We start from the raw sequence: 15039 nt of genomic DNA on the forward strand, positions 1-15039 counted from the left end.
ATGGTGAAGGGACTGGAACATCCCTCCTGTAAGGAAGGGCTGAGAGAGCTGTTCCCAGGCTGTTTAGCCTGGAGAAGAGAATACTTCAGAGGGGAACTTTTTCAGTGTGTATCAATAGCTGAAGGGAAGATGCAAAAGTTCCAGGTACTTTTCAGTGGTGTGCAGTGGCAACAGGCACAAACCGAAACACAGGAGCCTCCCTATGAACACGAAGGAAAACCTTTTATTTTTTTTTTTACTGTGAAGGGTGGCTGGGCACTGGCTCAGGTTGCCCAGAGATCTTATGGAGTCCCCTCCTTGGAGACACTCGGAAGTTGCCTGGCTGTAATCCTGGGCCCCTGTCTCTAGGTGGCTCTGCTTGAGCAGGGGGGGTTGGACCAGATGACCTCTGGAGATCCCTTCCCACCTCAGCAATTCTGTGATTCTGTAACTCAAAACACAGCCATGAAAGCTGGGAAAGCATATCTGCGTTGCCTGACGTAGGAAGATTTGTAAGTTTCTAAATCCTGTGAAAATTCAGGTTTGCCTCATGGGAGTCTAGCATCCATGAGGCCATCACCTCACATTGGACTGAAGCCAGTTAGAAGTGCACAGGGTAGATCTGGAAACTCTTGTTTACATACTAGTGATGTCAGAAAAGCCCAGCTGAAGTAGTCTTTTGTTAACTTGATCAAAGACACCACTTTTGTTCCAGACCTTTCAGGTACTCTCAGTCAAAAAGGAAGCACAAGACTGGGAAGGGGAGAGTCACAAGGGCTAGTGGAAGTTTGGAGGGGGAGCAGTTTGTCCCATGCTTTAGTCCCCCTCCATCTTGCCTACTGACAATGCAGACTTCTAAGTGGCTTCAGTACCTGTCAGGAGAAAGTTTAATAACTTTTTAGAGGCAAATAACATCCTGAGTTGTATCAGAAACAGTGTGGCCAGCAGGACAGGGGCAGTGATTGTCCGCCTGTACTCAGCACTGGTGAGGCCGCACCTTGAATCCTGTGTTCAGGTTTGGGCCCTCACTGCAAGAGGGACACTGAGGTGCTGGAGCGTGTCCAGAGAAGGGTAGTGAAGCTGGTGAAGGGTCTGGAGCACAAGTCTTATGGGGAGCAGCTGAGGGAACTGGAGTTCTTTAGCCAGGAAGAAAGGGGGTTGAGGGGAAGGAAACCTTATCGCTCTCTACAGCTACCTGAAAGCAGGCTGTAGGCAGGTGGGCCAGTCTCTTCTCCCAAATAAGAAGCAACGGGACAAGAGGAAACGGCCTCAAGTTATACAAGAGGAGGTTTAGATTGGACATTAGGAAAAGTTTCTTCACTGAAAAGGTGGTCAATCATTGGAAAAGGCTGCCGAGGGAGGTGGTGGATTCTCCATCCCTGGAGGTATTTAAAACGAGTGTAGATGTGGGGCTTGGCAACATGGTTCAGTGGTGGACTTGGCAGTCCTCAGTTAATGGTTGGATTCAGTGATTTTAAAAGTCTTTTCCAATGTAAATGATTCTGTGATTCTTTTTAAATACATGTGTACAAATAGATACCCTTTCCCCACTTGCCTTTGAGAATTATCTTACTAGTGTTCTCAATGCATCTTGAGAAATTCCTTCCTTTGTTTCATTGCAATGCTTACTGCACTTGCAACACCTTTCCCTCTTTTGTTCATCTTTTGTCTGTCCCCTCTGCACCCCCATAGCACAAATCTTTGTATAATTACATTGGAGCTATTTAAAAAAACAACAACAAACTTTCTAGTTATTAAACCTGCCTGATGTAAGTATTTTACTACAGAATATTGCTTTGTAAGCTTGTGTTTCATTGATGCTTGCTGCTTTCAAGATGATTTTCCCAGGTATATTAAGGTATTTTATAAAAAAGAAACTTGTCCTCCTAATGCTTTTAGTAATCATTAAGATAACTGTTTAATTCTAAATTAAAGAAGGTGTATCCTATCTGAGTTTTTAGGTGTGTTCTTGAGAGGTTTTAAGAATTTAGAACAGTGGCATTCAAGATATCTCTGCTAGTGGATGCTTTAAATAAACTAATCTAGAACAGGCAGCGTAAACATTTAGTAAAAAATTGTGACATGGGCTGTTCTCTTGCATATAATTTTCCTTTACACTTTTAAGTCAAAGAAACTTGTATATGTTACAGATTGCTGTTGCTGTGTTACTTTTCTCCATGCTTGCTTTCTGGGCCTTGAAACTGCATATTTCTCAGACTCATACCTGTCACTTTTCACCTATGATTAAATTATAATTAACTCATTATAAGCATTGCCATTTTCTTTGCTGTCTATGATGCTGTTGCAAATGCAGCTTTCTCATAGTACAGCTACTATGAAGAAGCTCACAGGTACCATATTAGGAGTTCTTTGCAGGGTAATAAAATCAATTATTTGTTACTATCCATTGCTTATAGAGCTTTAGGGAATAAAACCCTCAAAACTATTCACCTTGAATATATTTTGGGGTTGTTTTTGTAAATTCTGTTGAATGTTCTGCATACCATCAATATTTTATATATATAATGATTACTTACTGCATTTCTTTAATGAAGAATCTTTTTGTGCAGGAGTGAATTTGATTTCTTATTTTATGTAACCTTTAAATAATTCAGAAGCATTTGAATGGAAACTAACAACAAGACGTTTCTTCACTTTTTGTGCTACTCTTACTGAAAGTTAGCTATTGCAATTACAATCTGACTTAATTCTGGCAGGTCACATGTACAAAAAAGCATCAAGCTGTGATGATGTGATCCGCTTTAAAAGACTGATAGATGGATTTGAAAGCCTCATCTGTTCCTTCTCCCACTGAGACCATTTGGCTTCAGTTTCAGCTGGGAAGAATTAGTTGAGTAAAACCTGTGGGCTGTCACCTCTGTCTTCTCAGCACTGGTGACAGTCCAGGTTTTTTCAAAGACAACAGTAGATGTCATATGACTGCAGACAACAGAGGTGTGTTCAGTGCACAGTCTGTGTTGTAATGTTTAATTTTAAGGTTTCTGAAGATGACAGATGCCATGTCATTGATGACTCTCTCTTTTAATATTTTTCAGAAATTGAAAAATTTCAGGGTTCTGAAGGCAAGAAGGAAGATGAAGAAAAGAAATATCTTGATGTTATCAGCAACAAAAATATAAAGCTGTCAGAAAGAGTTCTGATCCCCGTCAAACAATATCCAAAGGTACTGTAAATGTAGTCTAACTCTTGTTTAATCTTACTTAACAGCGAAACAAAAGTCATACACAACCATTTTTATTGACTCTTAGCATTCAGACTTCACCATATAAAAAACCCCACCAACAAAACACACAAAACCCCAACAACTAGAAATGGTGCTCCTGTTTGAATGTACCTGTTATTAGCTTAGCTATTGTACGTTCTAACTTCTGTCTCAGGGCCTTTCAGAACAGCTATTGAAGTGAATGAGAATTTTTTTTTTAACTTTACGTAGGTTTTGTAGCTGGTTCTTAAACAAATTGTTTAGATGTTTTCATATAGTTCTTTTTTCACATGTACTATCTTTTTGAAAATAAAAGAACAGTTAACAAAAAAGTATTTTAGTAGAATAAAGAGAAAATGTTTCAGTAACTCTGAAAAGTCAATTTAAGTGTCTTGTAGCTTCCTCATACTGGAGTTGGGGGATTTTCTCTGGTGTAATACATTTTAAACGATAAAGTAGCAGGATTACTGCAAGCTATGACTCTGAGAATGTGTATTTCTGTTTATAAAGTTCAAATGTCTTTCCACCACTTACTTTCTTCATTTTAGGTCTTGTTCTCCTTGCTGCTACGTGCTATGATTAAAAAAAGCTTTTTTTATTCTTGCAAGAGAGCCCCAAATTCAGCTATTTGTCTAAAGTTTTAGTTTTTATTTTACATAGAAGAAGGGGATATTGTTTTGGGGTTTTTTTTGGTGTACAGTGTTGTATTTTACGTAAGCAGTTGTTACAATAGTATTCAAAGTGAAATGGTAAACATCTCCATTTATCTCTAGCATATCTTTTTCTTGATGATTTATTATTATATGCTATTTGATTCACCAAATCAGTGATTACACTCTCAGCTTTTTGCTTTATATTTTCATCAGTGCCAGCAGTAAATTACAATGGGTAAAAAGCCTATAAAACAATACCAAAGGTGTAAAAAAGGAGATTCAGTGATTCCAGCTGACATTTACCTCTTGACTAGTGAATATATAATTGTGATAATGTAATCATCCAAATGGTAAAGACCTTGGAAATGCACACAGTGCTATAAGGAAATATTTTCTTGCTGCATAGCCTGAGGTGCTTTGAGTAGATTTGATGTATTCTGCGCAAATGCTATAGGTGACTTGAAGTTCTCAATAAGAATGTAATAGTGCTCTAATGTTATAAAAGCAGTGTGATAATTATTCATAATACTAGTTGATGAAGATTGTAGAATGAAAGATAAACTATTTAGAAGATAAATGCAATAATCTTTCCAATATAGTGCCTGAATATGATTAAATTAACCTTCATTTATTTTAATGAGCTTGTTATATGAGTAAGTGCTAAAAGATATAAAGCATTTATACAGATTTTTAGCAGTGAAAAAAATCACTATAGTATAGATGAAATATTAATTCAGTAATGCAAAATACACTCTTGGAAAGCTTCTGTAGTTGATTTGCTAGCAATATTTCATGCTTGGCATGGAATTATCCCTAGGACTGCAAGTTTCCTACTAACATCTAGTAACCATCCTTCAAGCATTGTATTTGCCATTTCTATCAAACTGCTGATTGCTGTGGTCTAGTGTCTTATCTTTTCTTGATGAACTGTATGCATTAGGATAATCAAAATCAACACACAGTGGTTGCTTCAGATTGCTTTATAAATAACCAAAAAAAGTAGAAATTGTTTTAAAAAATCCATTAATTTTATGTATTTAGTAGAATTTGGTAAAAGAGCAGTTGATCAGACCTGTACTTACGAACAGTTTAAAGAATTACTGTATGATTTCACCTGAGAAGCGTTTATATTTGAAAGAACGTTGCTTGAAAGTATTCATTCATTTTTTCCCTAACAAGCTTTTTTGGTCAGTGCTGGGTGAGCAGGGTTGTATAAAACCTGAAGAAGGTGTCCAGGACTGTAAAATTTCAGAAGAATATTCTGACTAGTTAAAAAAAAAAAAATAGTCTATAAAACATGATTTTTTTGAATTGTCTATTTAGTAATGAGATCAATCCATTAAAGACATTTGCTCTTATTTATACTATGTGTAGATATACAAGTTGCTCCAAGGGAACCCTTGGCCTAAACATTTATTATGGGCTGTAGGCTAAACTGCAGAGAGGGTAGGTCCCTTCAGTGATAGCTGTAGAGTCAGAAGCAGCATTTTAAGGTTTGAGCAAACATTGGCACAAAAGGCTTCTAGTGGCTAAATAGCTCCTGAAGTTGCAGAATAAGTATTATAAAATTGTGTCTACTCGAGTGTCTACGGTCTGAATTCTGAAATTGCTGGTGCAGACAACAGGAAAATAAAATCAAAGGCTGTGATTAGCAATAGCTATCTCATGTTACCACCTCTGTTACAAAGATAAAGGCCTCTCTCTTCTTCTGTAAAATAAATATCTAAGGAGATAAGGATGTTTCTTGATAGTTCAGCAGTGATCTTTTCAGAGATTAATTATTTTAAATCTCAGCAGCCCAAATAAAAACTGTGTAATTTACACAGATTTCTTTATGCAGCAGATCTTTTTAATGACCTCAAAATTTCTTCTGAAACAGTGATGCAGTGTCTTGTGCTTGTTGACCCTTGTTCCTGTACCATAGTGCCATTTTTTTACTTTCATGACATGTGAATTCCAGTCAATGCAGACTAACAAAAATACTCAGAAGAATATTTGTTACAGACTTTTCCATTTTCCAGCTTTTGTAGTTCATAGGATCATTTAGGTTGGGAAAGACCTTTGAGATCATCAAGTCCAACCATTAACTGAGGACTGCCAAGTCCACCACTGAACCATGTTGCCAAGCCCCACATCTACACTCGTTTTAAATACCTCCAGGGATGGAGAATCCACCACCTCCCTCGGCAGCCTTTTCCAATGATTGACCACCTTTTCAGTGAAGAAACTTTTCCTAATGTCCAATCTAAACCTCCTCTTGTGTAACTTGAGGCCATTTCCTCTTGTCCTGTTGCTTCTTATTTGGGAGAAGAGACCGGCCCACCTGCCTACAGCCTGCTTTCAGGTAGCTGTAGAGAGCGATAAAGGTTTCCTTCCTCTCAACCCCCTTTCTTCCTGGCTAAAGAACCCCAGTTCCCTCAGCTGCTCCTCATCGGACTTTTTCTCTAGACCCTTCACCAGCTTCACTGCCCTTCTCTGGACACGCTCCAGCACCTCAATGTCTTTCCTGTAGTGAGGGGCCCAAAGCTGAACACAGGATTTGAGGTGCGGCCTCACCAGTGCTGAGTACAGGGGGATGATCGCTTCCTTAGTCTCACTGCCCACACTGTTTCTGGTACAAGCCAGGGTGCACTTGGCCTTCTTGCCCACCTGGGCCACTGCTGGCTCATGTTCAGCTGGCTGTCAACAAACATTCCCAGGTCCTTTTCCTCCAGGTACCTTTCCAGCCACTTTCCCCCAAACATTGCATGGTGGTTTTGTGTTGTTCAGTTTCAAACTTGCGAGAAAGTACCCAGGGCTTGTTCGTAAAGATGTTGCCATTTTTCTGTTGAATGTTGTATTTCAAATATATCAGATATGAGAGAGGAGTGGGTTATTAAAAAAAAAAAAAAAGAAAAAAGAAAAAAGAAAAAAGCAAACAGAAGTCTGAAATGATCTTGTTGCTGAAAAGCAAAAGCCACAATTTGGAGGCTTAAATAGCAAAATTTCTCATTTGAATGCCAATACCTAGCTGTCAGAGAGTAATGTTACTGTAAGGGCTTTGGGTAAAAACACCCAAACAAGTGTAATTTACACCTTCAGTTATTGTCATGGAAATTTTTCTGGAAAACTTGGGATTTTTAGTAAGCATTTTCTCTTCAGATGAATTACAAAGAGGAGTTACTTTGGTTTGAGTTTTGAGCTTTGGTTTGGTTTTGACCTCTTCAACTCCCAAAATCACTGTTGTATGTTCAAGATGAAGGAACCCAAGTCAGTTTAAATAGGTTTCATGTTTTCTTTCCGGTTACTCTTCCTGGTAATTAAATTCTTATTTGGTAAAAACTTGGTTTGGTATTTCTTTTCCTCCTGATCTATCAACAGGTAAATTAGTCTAAATCTAATGGACTTGAAATAATAAGGAAAAATTTAAAGTCAGACTGAGTTATTTAATAGTATGACAGTTCACATTCAAGATAAATAATTTCCAGTTTTATTAAATTTCAGTTACATTGAAATTGCATATTGTGGAAGAAAACCAATCAGCAATTAATTAAAGAAGAAATTTTCCAAGTCACTTAGTTACTAAAGACTCAGAGGTTAAGTGAAGTTGGACTTGATGACACTTGGAAATAATGAACTCTTCTTTTTTCAGTGAGGAACAGAAATCAAAACAATGTCTTCTGAATAAAAGGCAGTGTTTAATAGTACTCTAATTATATGATTATTGGTTAAAGTCAGTTTTGTCCATATATTAAAGAGGATAGAATATTTATTATATGAATATGATTATGTAAGTGTAATGCTAAATGAAATTAATTACAATTTGCTCTGATGCTAGAGTGAGTCATAGGAAGTTTTAAAACAAAATCTCAGTTTAAGTATGGAATTATATTTGAATTTTCCCTCTACTGGTTTGTTAGATAATGCAAACTATTGAAATATAAGGTACTAGAAGCATGTCCTGCTAACTACCAGGATATGGTGACAGAGATGACAAGCAGGTTGAGTCTTCTGAATGACTTCCATGTTGTAGAGTTGCAAACTGTGAGGCTCTGAGACTTCTGAGGATGCATTCTAATGAAGTTTCTTCCTTGAGCAAGGGCTCAGCTGATGGGCAACAATGGTCTTGTCCAGAAATAAGGTCTGGCTCAGCATCCTAACTCCTGCTGGCTTCCTCCTGCATATTTAACTACCATATTTGGGGAAAATAAAAAAAGAGATGTAATCCATCCCCTTACCCTTTGAAAGGCTGGCACTCTGTTTTAGGGTATGTGGTTCTATGGAAGAGATTTAAGGTCATGTTGATGAATACTGTAATTTAAGTTAAATTCCATGTTCTTGATATTCTTTGTTTTGCCTGTCTCATGAGAGTTCTTTGAGTAGTGAATGACTTGACTGAATTTACCTTTCTCATTCTGATTTTTTAAACTTGAGTTATATATAACGTCAGGTTGGAGACACTGTTCTTTAAATTTATTTGTTCAGCTAAAATCTTGTAAGGTATTTTAATCTCAGTGATACATTAAAATAGAATTCACAGGTGATTTCAACAACAAAGTACTGTATTTCTTTTGTATACATTAAACCTCAGAGTGACTCCACTAAAAACTTTCTTAGAGGGTATTTGAAACAAATTTTGGGTAAAATAACTATTTGCAGGACAAGAACTTGTTTTGTACCTTTCCTCTTTCTAATAAATATAGCAAAAGTCAATGGGGTTATTTTCTTTGTTTTAAATAGTCCTCTATGGAATTACAAATAATTCCAATGAGTTTGAACACAAAGACTGTATTAATGAAAGTCCTTTCCAGGTACAAGTCAGCACTTGATCAGTCATTTCTCAATTATATCAAGTATGTAATTAATGAAGTAGGTAAAATTCATTGGTGCTCAGTAACTTGAAACATTACCTTTTCACATGTATATAAAATGTATCCTTCCCTTAAAAAGTTAAGAGGCTGTCTATATTAGTATTGCAGAAATTTCTTAGGACAAGAAGATATATATCAACTGAGTTGAGACTTGTTTCTGAGATTTCCCCCATTAACCATTATCCTGGTTAATTACTGTATTTTGTAGTGTGTCAATTCTATGTTAAAAATATACAAGCAAAAAAAAAAAAGTGAAGTAATTTAGAAGACTCCTAGCTGTGACAGATCAATGACTATTATTCTCCCCAGGAATGAAAAGAAGAAATTACTTTCTTGGTATACTTTTCAGTAGATTTCATACAGTGAAACAAGATGTTTCTGTTCAGTATATTTGGAATGTTAATACAGGTATGAACGTAAAAGAAAAAATACAATTGATTGTAAGGGAAAGATGTAAAATACTGGTGAAGATATGGTAAGAGAATTGAAAGAAAATGGGCTTTTGTTGTTTTGTATGCTCATCTTTTTTGTGATAACTTGTTTAAGAAAGGAGCATGTTAAGCTGGCTTTGCAAATTTGTTCCTTTGGTACAGTTCCAGAATTTAAGGTTTGTTTAAAATCTTAGCTTTCTCTACCACATAATAAAAAAAGGTTTTGTTTGCAAGCTTTTCCAGTGCACAGTGTAAGTGAAAATGAGGTTGACTTTGGTAAAATTCTGTCCCTTTTGTGCTTGCCTTCAGCTTAGCTGGATTTCAGCTATTAAGGGATGGCTTATTTTGTTCATTACTTTGGCTTGCTATAACTGTGGATACCCAAAATAGCTGACAAGTCAGAAAAAGAAACTGTATGTATTTATTAAAAAAAAAACCAACAACCACACTTTAATATTGCAGTGCATCTTTTACTACTTTAAAGACTCAAATAAAACTAAAAAATATGTCAGTGCTGAATAATATTTGTTTATATTGGTTTTATGTCATAAACCCATGACTTCAAGCAAATGACTCATACAAACTCACTGGTGCTAAAGAATCCCTTCTGAAGGGTAAGCTTTCTGTTGTTCTGTCTTTAACATCTAGCTTAGGCAACAAATATGGTGATTTTTCTTTTAATTTAGCATTCTCCTTCTTTTATGTTTTGCTTCTCTCAAACCTGACAGTTGCAATTCTGTTTTCAAAGCACTTGTTGTCATATTAATCGTCTCCCGATGATTTGTGTGTTTAGTTCCCTTTTAAGTAAGAGAGGAAGAAAAAGAGATACAGCGATACATCCATTAGATGGATGGACATGAAAATATGAAATTTCTAAGGAAAATGGGACCTGGGCTGTCAGCTCAGTGAATAGCTGGGACTTCAAACTGTGATTTATATTGCTGTAATGACATAAGGACCTTGTTGATGCATAAGGCAAAAGGAAAATTTGATCTGTCACTCAATCCTGGAGATATTTCAGGAGATTGCAAAAAACCTCTAATATTTTTAATAAAAAAACCCAGAGCTAAGTGTCTAACTGCAGAATAGGACTTTTTACCTGCCCTACCAGCATATTTTTTTCTCACGTGTAAGACAACAAAATCCTTTATACTCTGAAAGGTACTAGAATTTAGACTCCTGACAAACCAAAGATTACGCTTGTTCTGTTTTTCAACTGAATGCTTTAAAAAGAAGCGTGTACAATGAAAGGCAGAAAATTATTAATTTAGTTAAAATGTACTGCAGAGAAATTGATGCCGTGAACAGTTGTTTAAATAAAGAATACTTTCTCGTAGATCTTGAAAGATTTCTAACCCTACCAGGTCTTGATGAAGTGACTGAACGTACCTCTTGGTAACAAAATAATGCTTTTTATTTTATAAATCTAGGGAAAGGATTCAAACTTCCTTTTTAAGGCCATTTTAATTTTCATGTTCAAGTGTAATTGTCGCCTATAATCTCTGAACGACACAACACCAAGAATAATAGGGGTAAAAATTTATGTTCTGTGTTTAATCTGGAATTTAATAGTACTTGATGCTTTACTTAAATTTCTGGTTTCTGGAGTCACTGGTATACAGAAAATTATTACAGAAAATTTACATCAAGTGATTAGTACATAAGGTTCAGAAAAATCTCTTGGAAAGGTACGTAAATAAAAATAATTCAGTGATGAAAGACCAAGCCCTAATTATTACAAAAGGTGTCTTTGAGCTTTATACTATTTCTTTTTTGCTTTATACCAAATTTCCTATTAATCTATATTTTCCATTTTCATTAATTTTATTTCAAATGCAATAACAGAAATATTTCAAAATTCAAATTACAGTTCTTCAGTATTGATTTCTTTGCTACAAATAAATAGTTGTTTGTTACCAAGGCATTTGCTTTAATTCACTTCACACATGAAATGTCCAACTAATTCTGAAAAGTGAAATCAAGTGTGTGAACACCTGAATAGAAAAAAAAGTGTAAAGGCAGTTATCTTCATTTTTTCCCTCTCTGTATCTTCCTGTATCCCAACTGAAGACAAAAGGCAAACTCTCTCAAACCTCAAAACCCCATTCTACCTCTCTGAAACTTTCTTACGAGTGATGCAATTCTGCTGTTCAGTACAGGTTTTCAGTATTTCCAACTGCACACAAACAATAAAATACATATGAATCTTGTGTCCTGCAACACAAGATTCCTTGTTGTTGATGACAACAGGTTATTTGGAAAATTCGGACAAGTACTTTACTGTACTTCCAGTAAAATACATGAATAAAACATCACACAGATTTTTCTTTTCTGACTTATGTAGGACCTGACCTTTCATCCATCTCTACTTAGCTTTTCCATCAGGAGTTGAACCCGGACTCCAGCATTTCCAGGGCCTATGCAAATCTTGCAGAATTCTCAATTGAATACAGAAAGTAACTTGATTTTAATAAGTCCCTATTTTTGTTAATTATTTATTTGTTTTCATAACACTGCTCTTAAAATCAGCTCCCACTACATTAGTTAACCTCTTTGTTATGCTTAGAAATTTTGTTCTGTGCAGACCTCTTTAGAAGTTACTTTATAAAACTGTTCCTGACTGTAGAGAATAACATGTATTCCAGACAACATTGTAGAGATTTGCTTCTCTCTTTCATTTAACCATCCATGGCTATATAAATCTTTAGCAATATAATTAAACCAGCTGCAACATTATTAAAAACAAATGGCACAAAAAATATTCCCAACATTAAAGGACTTTTTTTTTTTCCCCTTTTAACTCTGTAATTTTTGAAAGATTTTTTGCAGGGTGTCTTTTCTTCATTTATATGTGCATATATATAGTTATACCTCTAGCTTTTACTGTTTTCTTCCTTGAACTCATCCTTAAAATTACAAACAGGGGCACTACATTGATATTTTGTTATTTACAAGGACTTATCTGTGCTGTTATGGTGGAGCACAGTAATGCCTTGCGTATTTCAAGGTAGGCTTTTAGACTAGTTATAAATTAACATTTCCTATCACAGAGCACTCAAAGGCCAAAACTAAGTTGGAGACACCTGTTATACTTAGCATGCTCAGTAAGTAAATTGGTCTTGCTCCAAGGAGTTGACAGGCTGGAAAACATAACATAACAAGGAAATGAAGTAAAAAGATCAGCAGAAGAGAAATGGTAGCTGCTAGCAGCAGCGTGGAAAACAGACAAATCCTAGTCACTTCCTAGTGAGAATGTTGGTTGTGTCACTCCTTTTCTATGCCACCAAAACTCGCATTCCTCTCTATTCTTATTACTTCTATTGGAGGGGGAAAAAAAAGGATCAAAAATGTAATTCATGATACCACTTTAATAAAATAAGTTTGAGGGCAGGCAGGAATTCAGTCTGCATTAACAGACAATTCTTAAGTGGAACATGACTTCATGTACAAAGGTTGTGCGTGATTGATTGCAGAGTTGCACTCCACCTAAACCGAAAGGTATTTGGGGTTTTGTTTGCAATTACAGCAGCATTGTTTCTGCCTTGCTGTTTGTATTAATTGAGGATTTTTGGACCAAAATCTGTCTTAGTGCAAGTTCAGCATTTTCAGAGGACTTAGCTTTTGGAAACTGAGGGGAGTTCAGCAAGCAAGTCTTTTGGGGGTTTATGATAAGAGAATCTAGCTCACTTCCACTTACCTGTATTGATGCTTAAGGACTAAAAAGGGTAGTGAATACTGAAAATTAAGTTTTGTCTCTAAATACACAGTGAATCAGATTGAGTAAAAGTTTCAAACTGGACATATGCTTCATGAGAAATATAAAGGGGACCATTAGTTAGGGTGAGATTTATCAAAGTACCTTTGACCTCAGTAGGAGCAGAAGTAAGCCAATGATCAAAAAGCTTGTTCACTTTGTGATTGGTTTTGCTTGAGTTGCTATTTCCTTTTTTTCTGCTAGCTTTTAAGAGGATGAGTTACCAGTTATGTTAGCATTTATAACATCAACATCTTAAAATTGCAGGCAGTAGAAAAAAATACTTTAAACTGGTTCTTTTACACAATTTTTTAATATATATATAGCAAGTTTAAAAATACACAGAAGTCTGTTATCATTTCGTAGACAATAAGAAAGAAATGTATCTTGTGGAAGACAGTTTGTATAATGTGGCAATTTACATAAGAACAGAATGCATAAAATATATATTATGCTATATCTTGATGAAAGAGAAAGATGCTTTTCCTGTAAGTGTAAACTAAAATATTTATTGCAAGAAATTTAGAACAGCTGGAAAGTCTTTTTGTTGTGGGTAGCCAGATAAGCTGCTTGCTCGCTCCCCCACAGTGGGATGAGGGAGAGAACTGGAGGGGTAAAAGAGCAAAAACTTGCAGGTTGAGATGAGGACAGTTTAATAAAGCTTAATAAAGCAAAAACTGCACGTGCAAGCAAATACAGCATTCATTTGCACAAAGCAAAATAAGGAATTCATTCACTACTTCCCACTGGCAGGCAGGTGTTCAGCCATCCCCGGGACAGCAGGGCTCTGTCATGCGTAACTGTAATTTGGGAAGACAAACACCATCACTCTGAACATCCCCCCTTGCTGCTCCTCCTTTCCTCCAGCTTTTATTGCTCAGCATAACATCATATGGTCTGGGATATCCCTTTGATCAGGTGGGGTCAGCTGTCCCAGCTGTGTCCCCTTCCAGCTTCTTGCTCATCCCCAGCCTATTCTCTGGCAGGGCAGGGTGAGAAACAGAGATGGCCTTTAAGCTGTGCAAGCAATAGTTAGAACATTGGTGTGTTATTAACACTGTTTTGCTCACAAATCCAAAACACAATACCATACCATCTGCTATGAAGAAAATTAACTCCAGCCAGCCAGATCCAATATAATTTGAAAAGCTGCTATCATACAGGATATGATAATCACTTTTTTTTTTTAGTTGTGGTACTTTCTCGCATTATCATTGTTAGTAATAGTAGTAATGTATTTTAATAAGAAAATCTAGTACAGTATGAATATCGTATGCTATTTTTTTTTCCTTTATAGACGATCTGTCTACTTGGGCGTTACCAGAGAATTAAAGAGTAGTAAACTGATAACTTTAAGTGAAATAGTAGGGTTTAAAGAGTGTCTTAGAAACTTGCATATGTTGCTATTAAAACAAAGAATTACTTCCTTTCAAACTTGAAAAAAGATTTAATATTTAGAGGACCCACACACACACACACACACAACGGGCACTTTAGAAATACTGCAACAGATAGTTGCTCGTAATTTTTTCATATGCCTCTGCTGTTCTAGTCTAAACTGATTAAATATGTTGTAAGCGCAGAATCGGCATGAACTAATCAATTTTGAAATCCAATGTATTGTTTGGTCTTATACAAACACTTCTGAAGAATGTTTCTGCCTCTTGAAGCTGAAAATGAAATCTGTTATGTGCCTTTTCAGGATTTTTTCCCTCTCTTCAGTTGGGTTACAAGGTCACTTCAAATTAGTCATTAATGTAATTTATAATAACTCTCACCTAAAGTTAAGTAAAAATTTTGAAAATTCCTTATAAAATATTAAAACAAAAGCTAATGTTCTGCATCTGTCCCTTTGGAATAGACCTAATGATTAGGCAGGACATAATACATCATGGAATAATTCAGGTTTCAACAGTACCTAAATACACAACCAGTTTCTTGAACGTTGGAACTGAAGAAGCTATTTCTACACATCTATGTCTTGTGGTTACCTGTGAGCTGCGTTTGACATTTTATCAATGGCAGTATGGTAACAGAAGTTTTCTCATCTGTGAATCTTCAGACCTGTTACGGGTTTATGACAACCTTTGCCTTAATTTGAACATGTCCTATCCAGCTCCATGCTTTCTCCAAACTTAAAAGAACTTAC

General features: G+C 36.0%; 1 protein-coding gene across 6 annotated transcripts in view; it reads left to right on the forward strand.

The window, feature by feature from the left end:
* Positions 1-15039, forward strand: part of KHDRBS2 (KH RNA binding domain containing, signal transduction associated 2) — a 393065-nt gene that overhangs the window by 74595 nt on the left and 303431 nt on the right. For all 6 annotated transcript variants that reach the window (XR_008732950.1, XR_008732951.1, XR_008732953.1 and 3 more), the window contains exon 2: positions 3036-3163. Coding sequence is in view for 1 of the 6 variants with exons in the window: in XM_055714848.1 (XP_055570823.1) it covers positions 3036-3163 (128 nt within the window). In the remaining 5 variants the exon portion in view is untranslated. The remainder of the gene's footprint in view (positions 1-3035; positions 3164-15039) is intronic.

This window comes from Falco cherrug, chromosome 6 (genome assembly GCF_023634085.1).
Source record: "Falco cherrug isolate bFalChe1 chromosome 6, bFalChe1.pri, whole genome shotgun sequence".
Lineage (NCBI taxonomy): Eukaryota > Metazoa > Chordata > Aves > Falconiformes > Falconidae > Falco > Falco cherrug.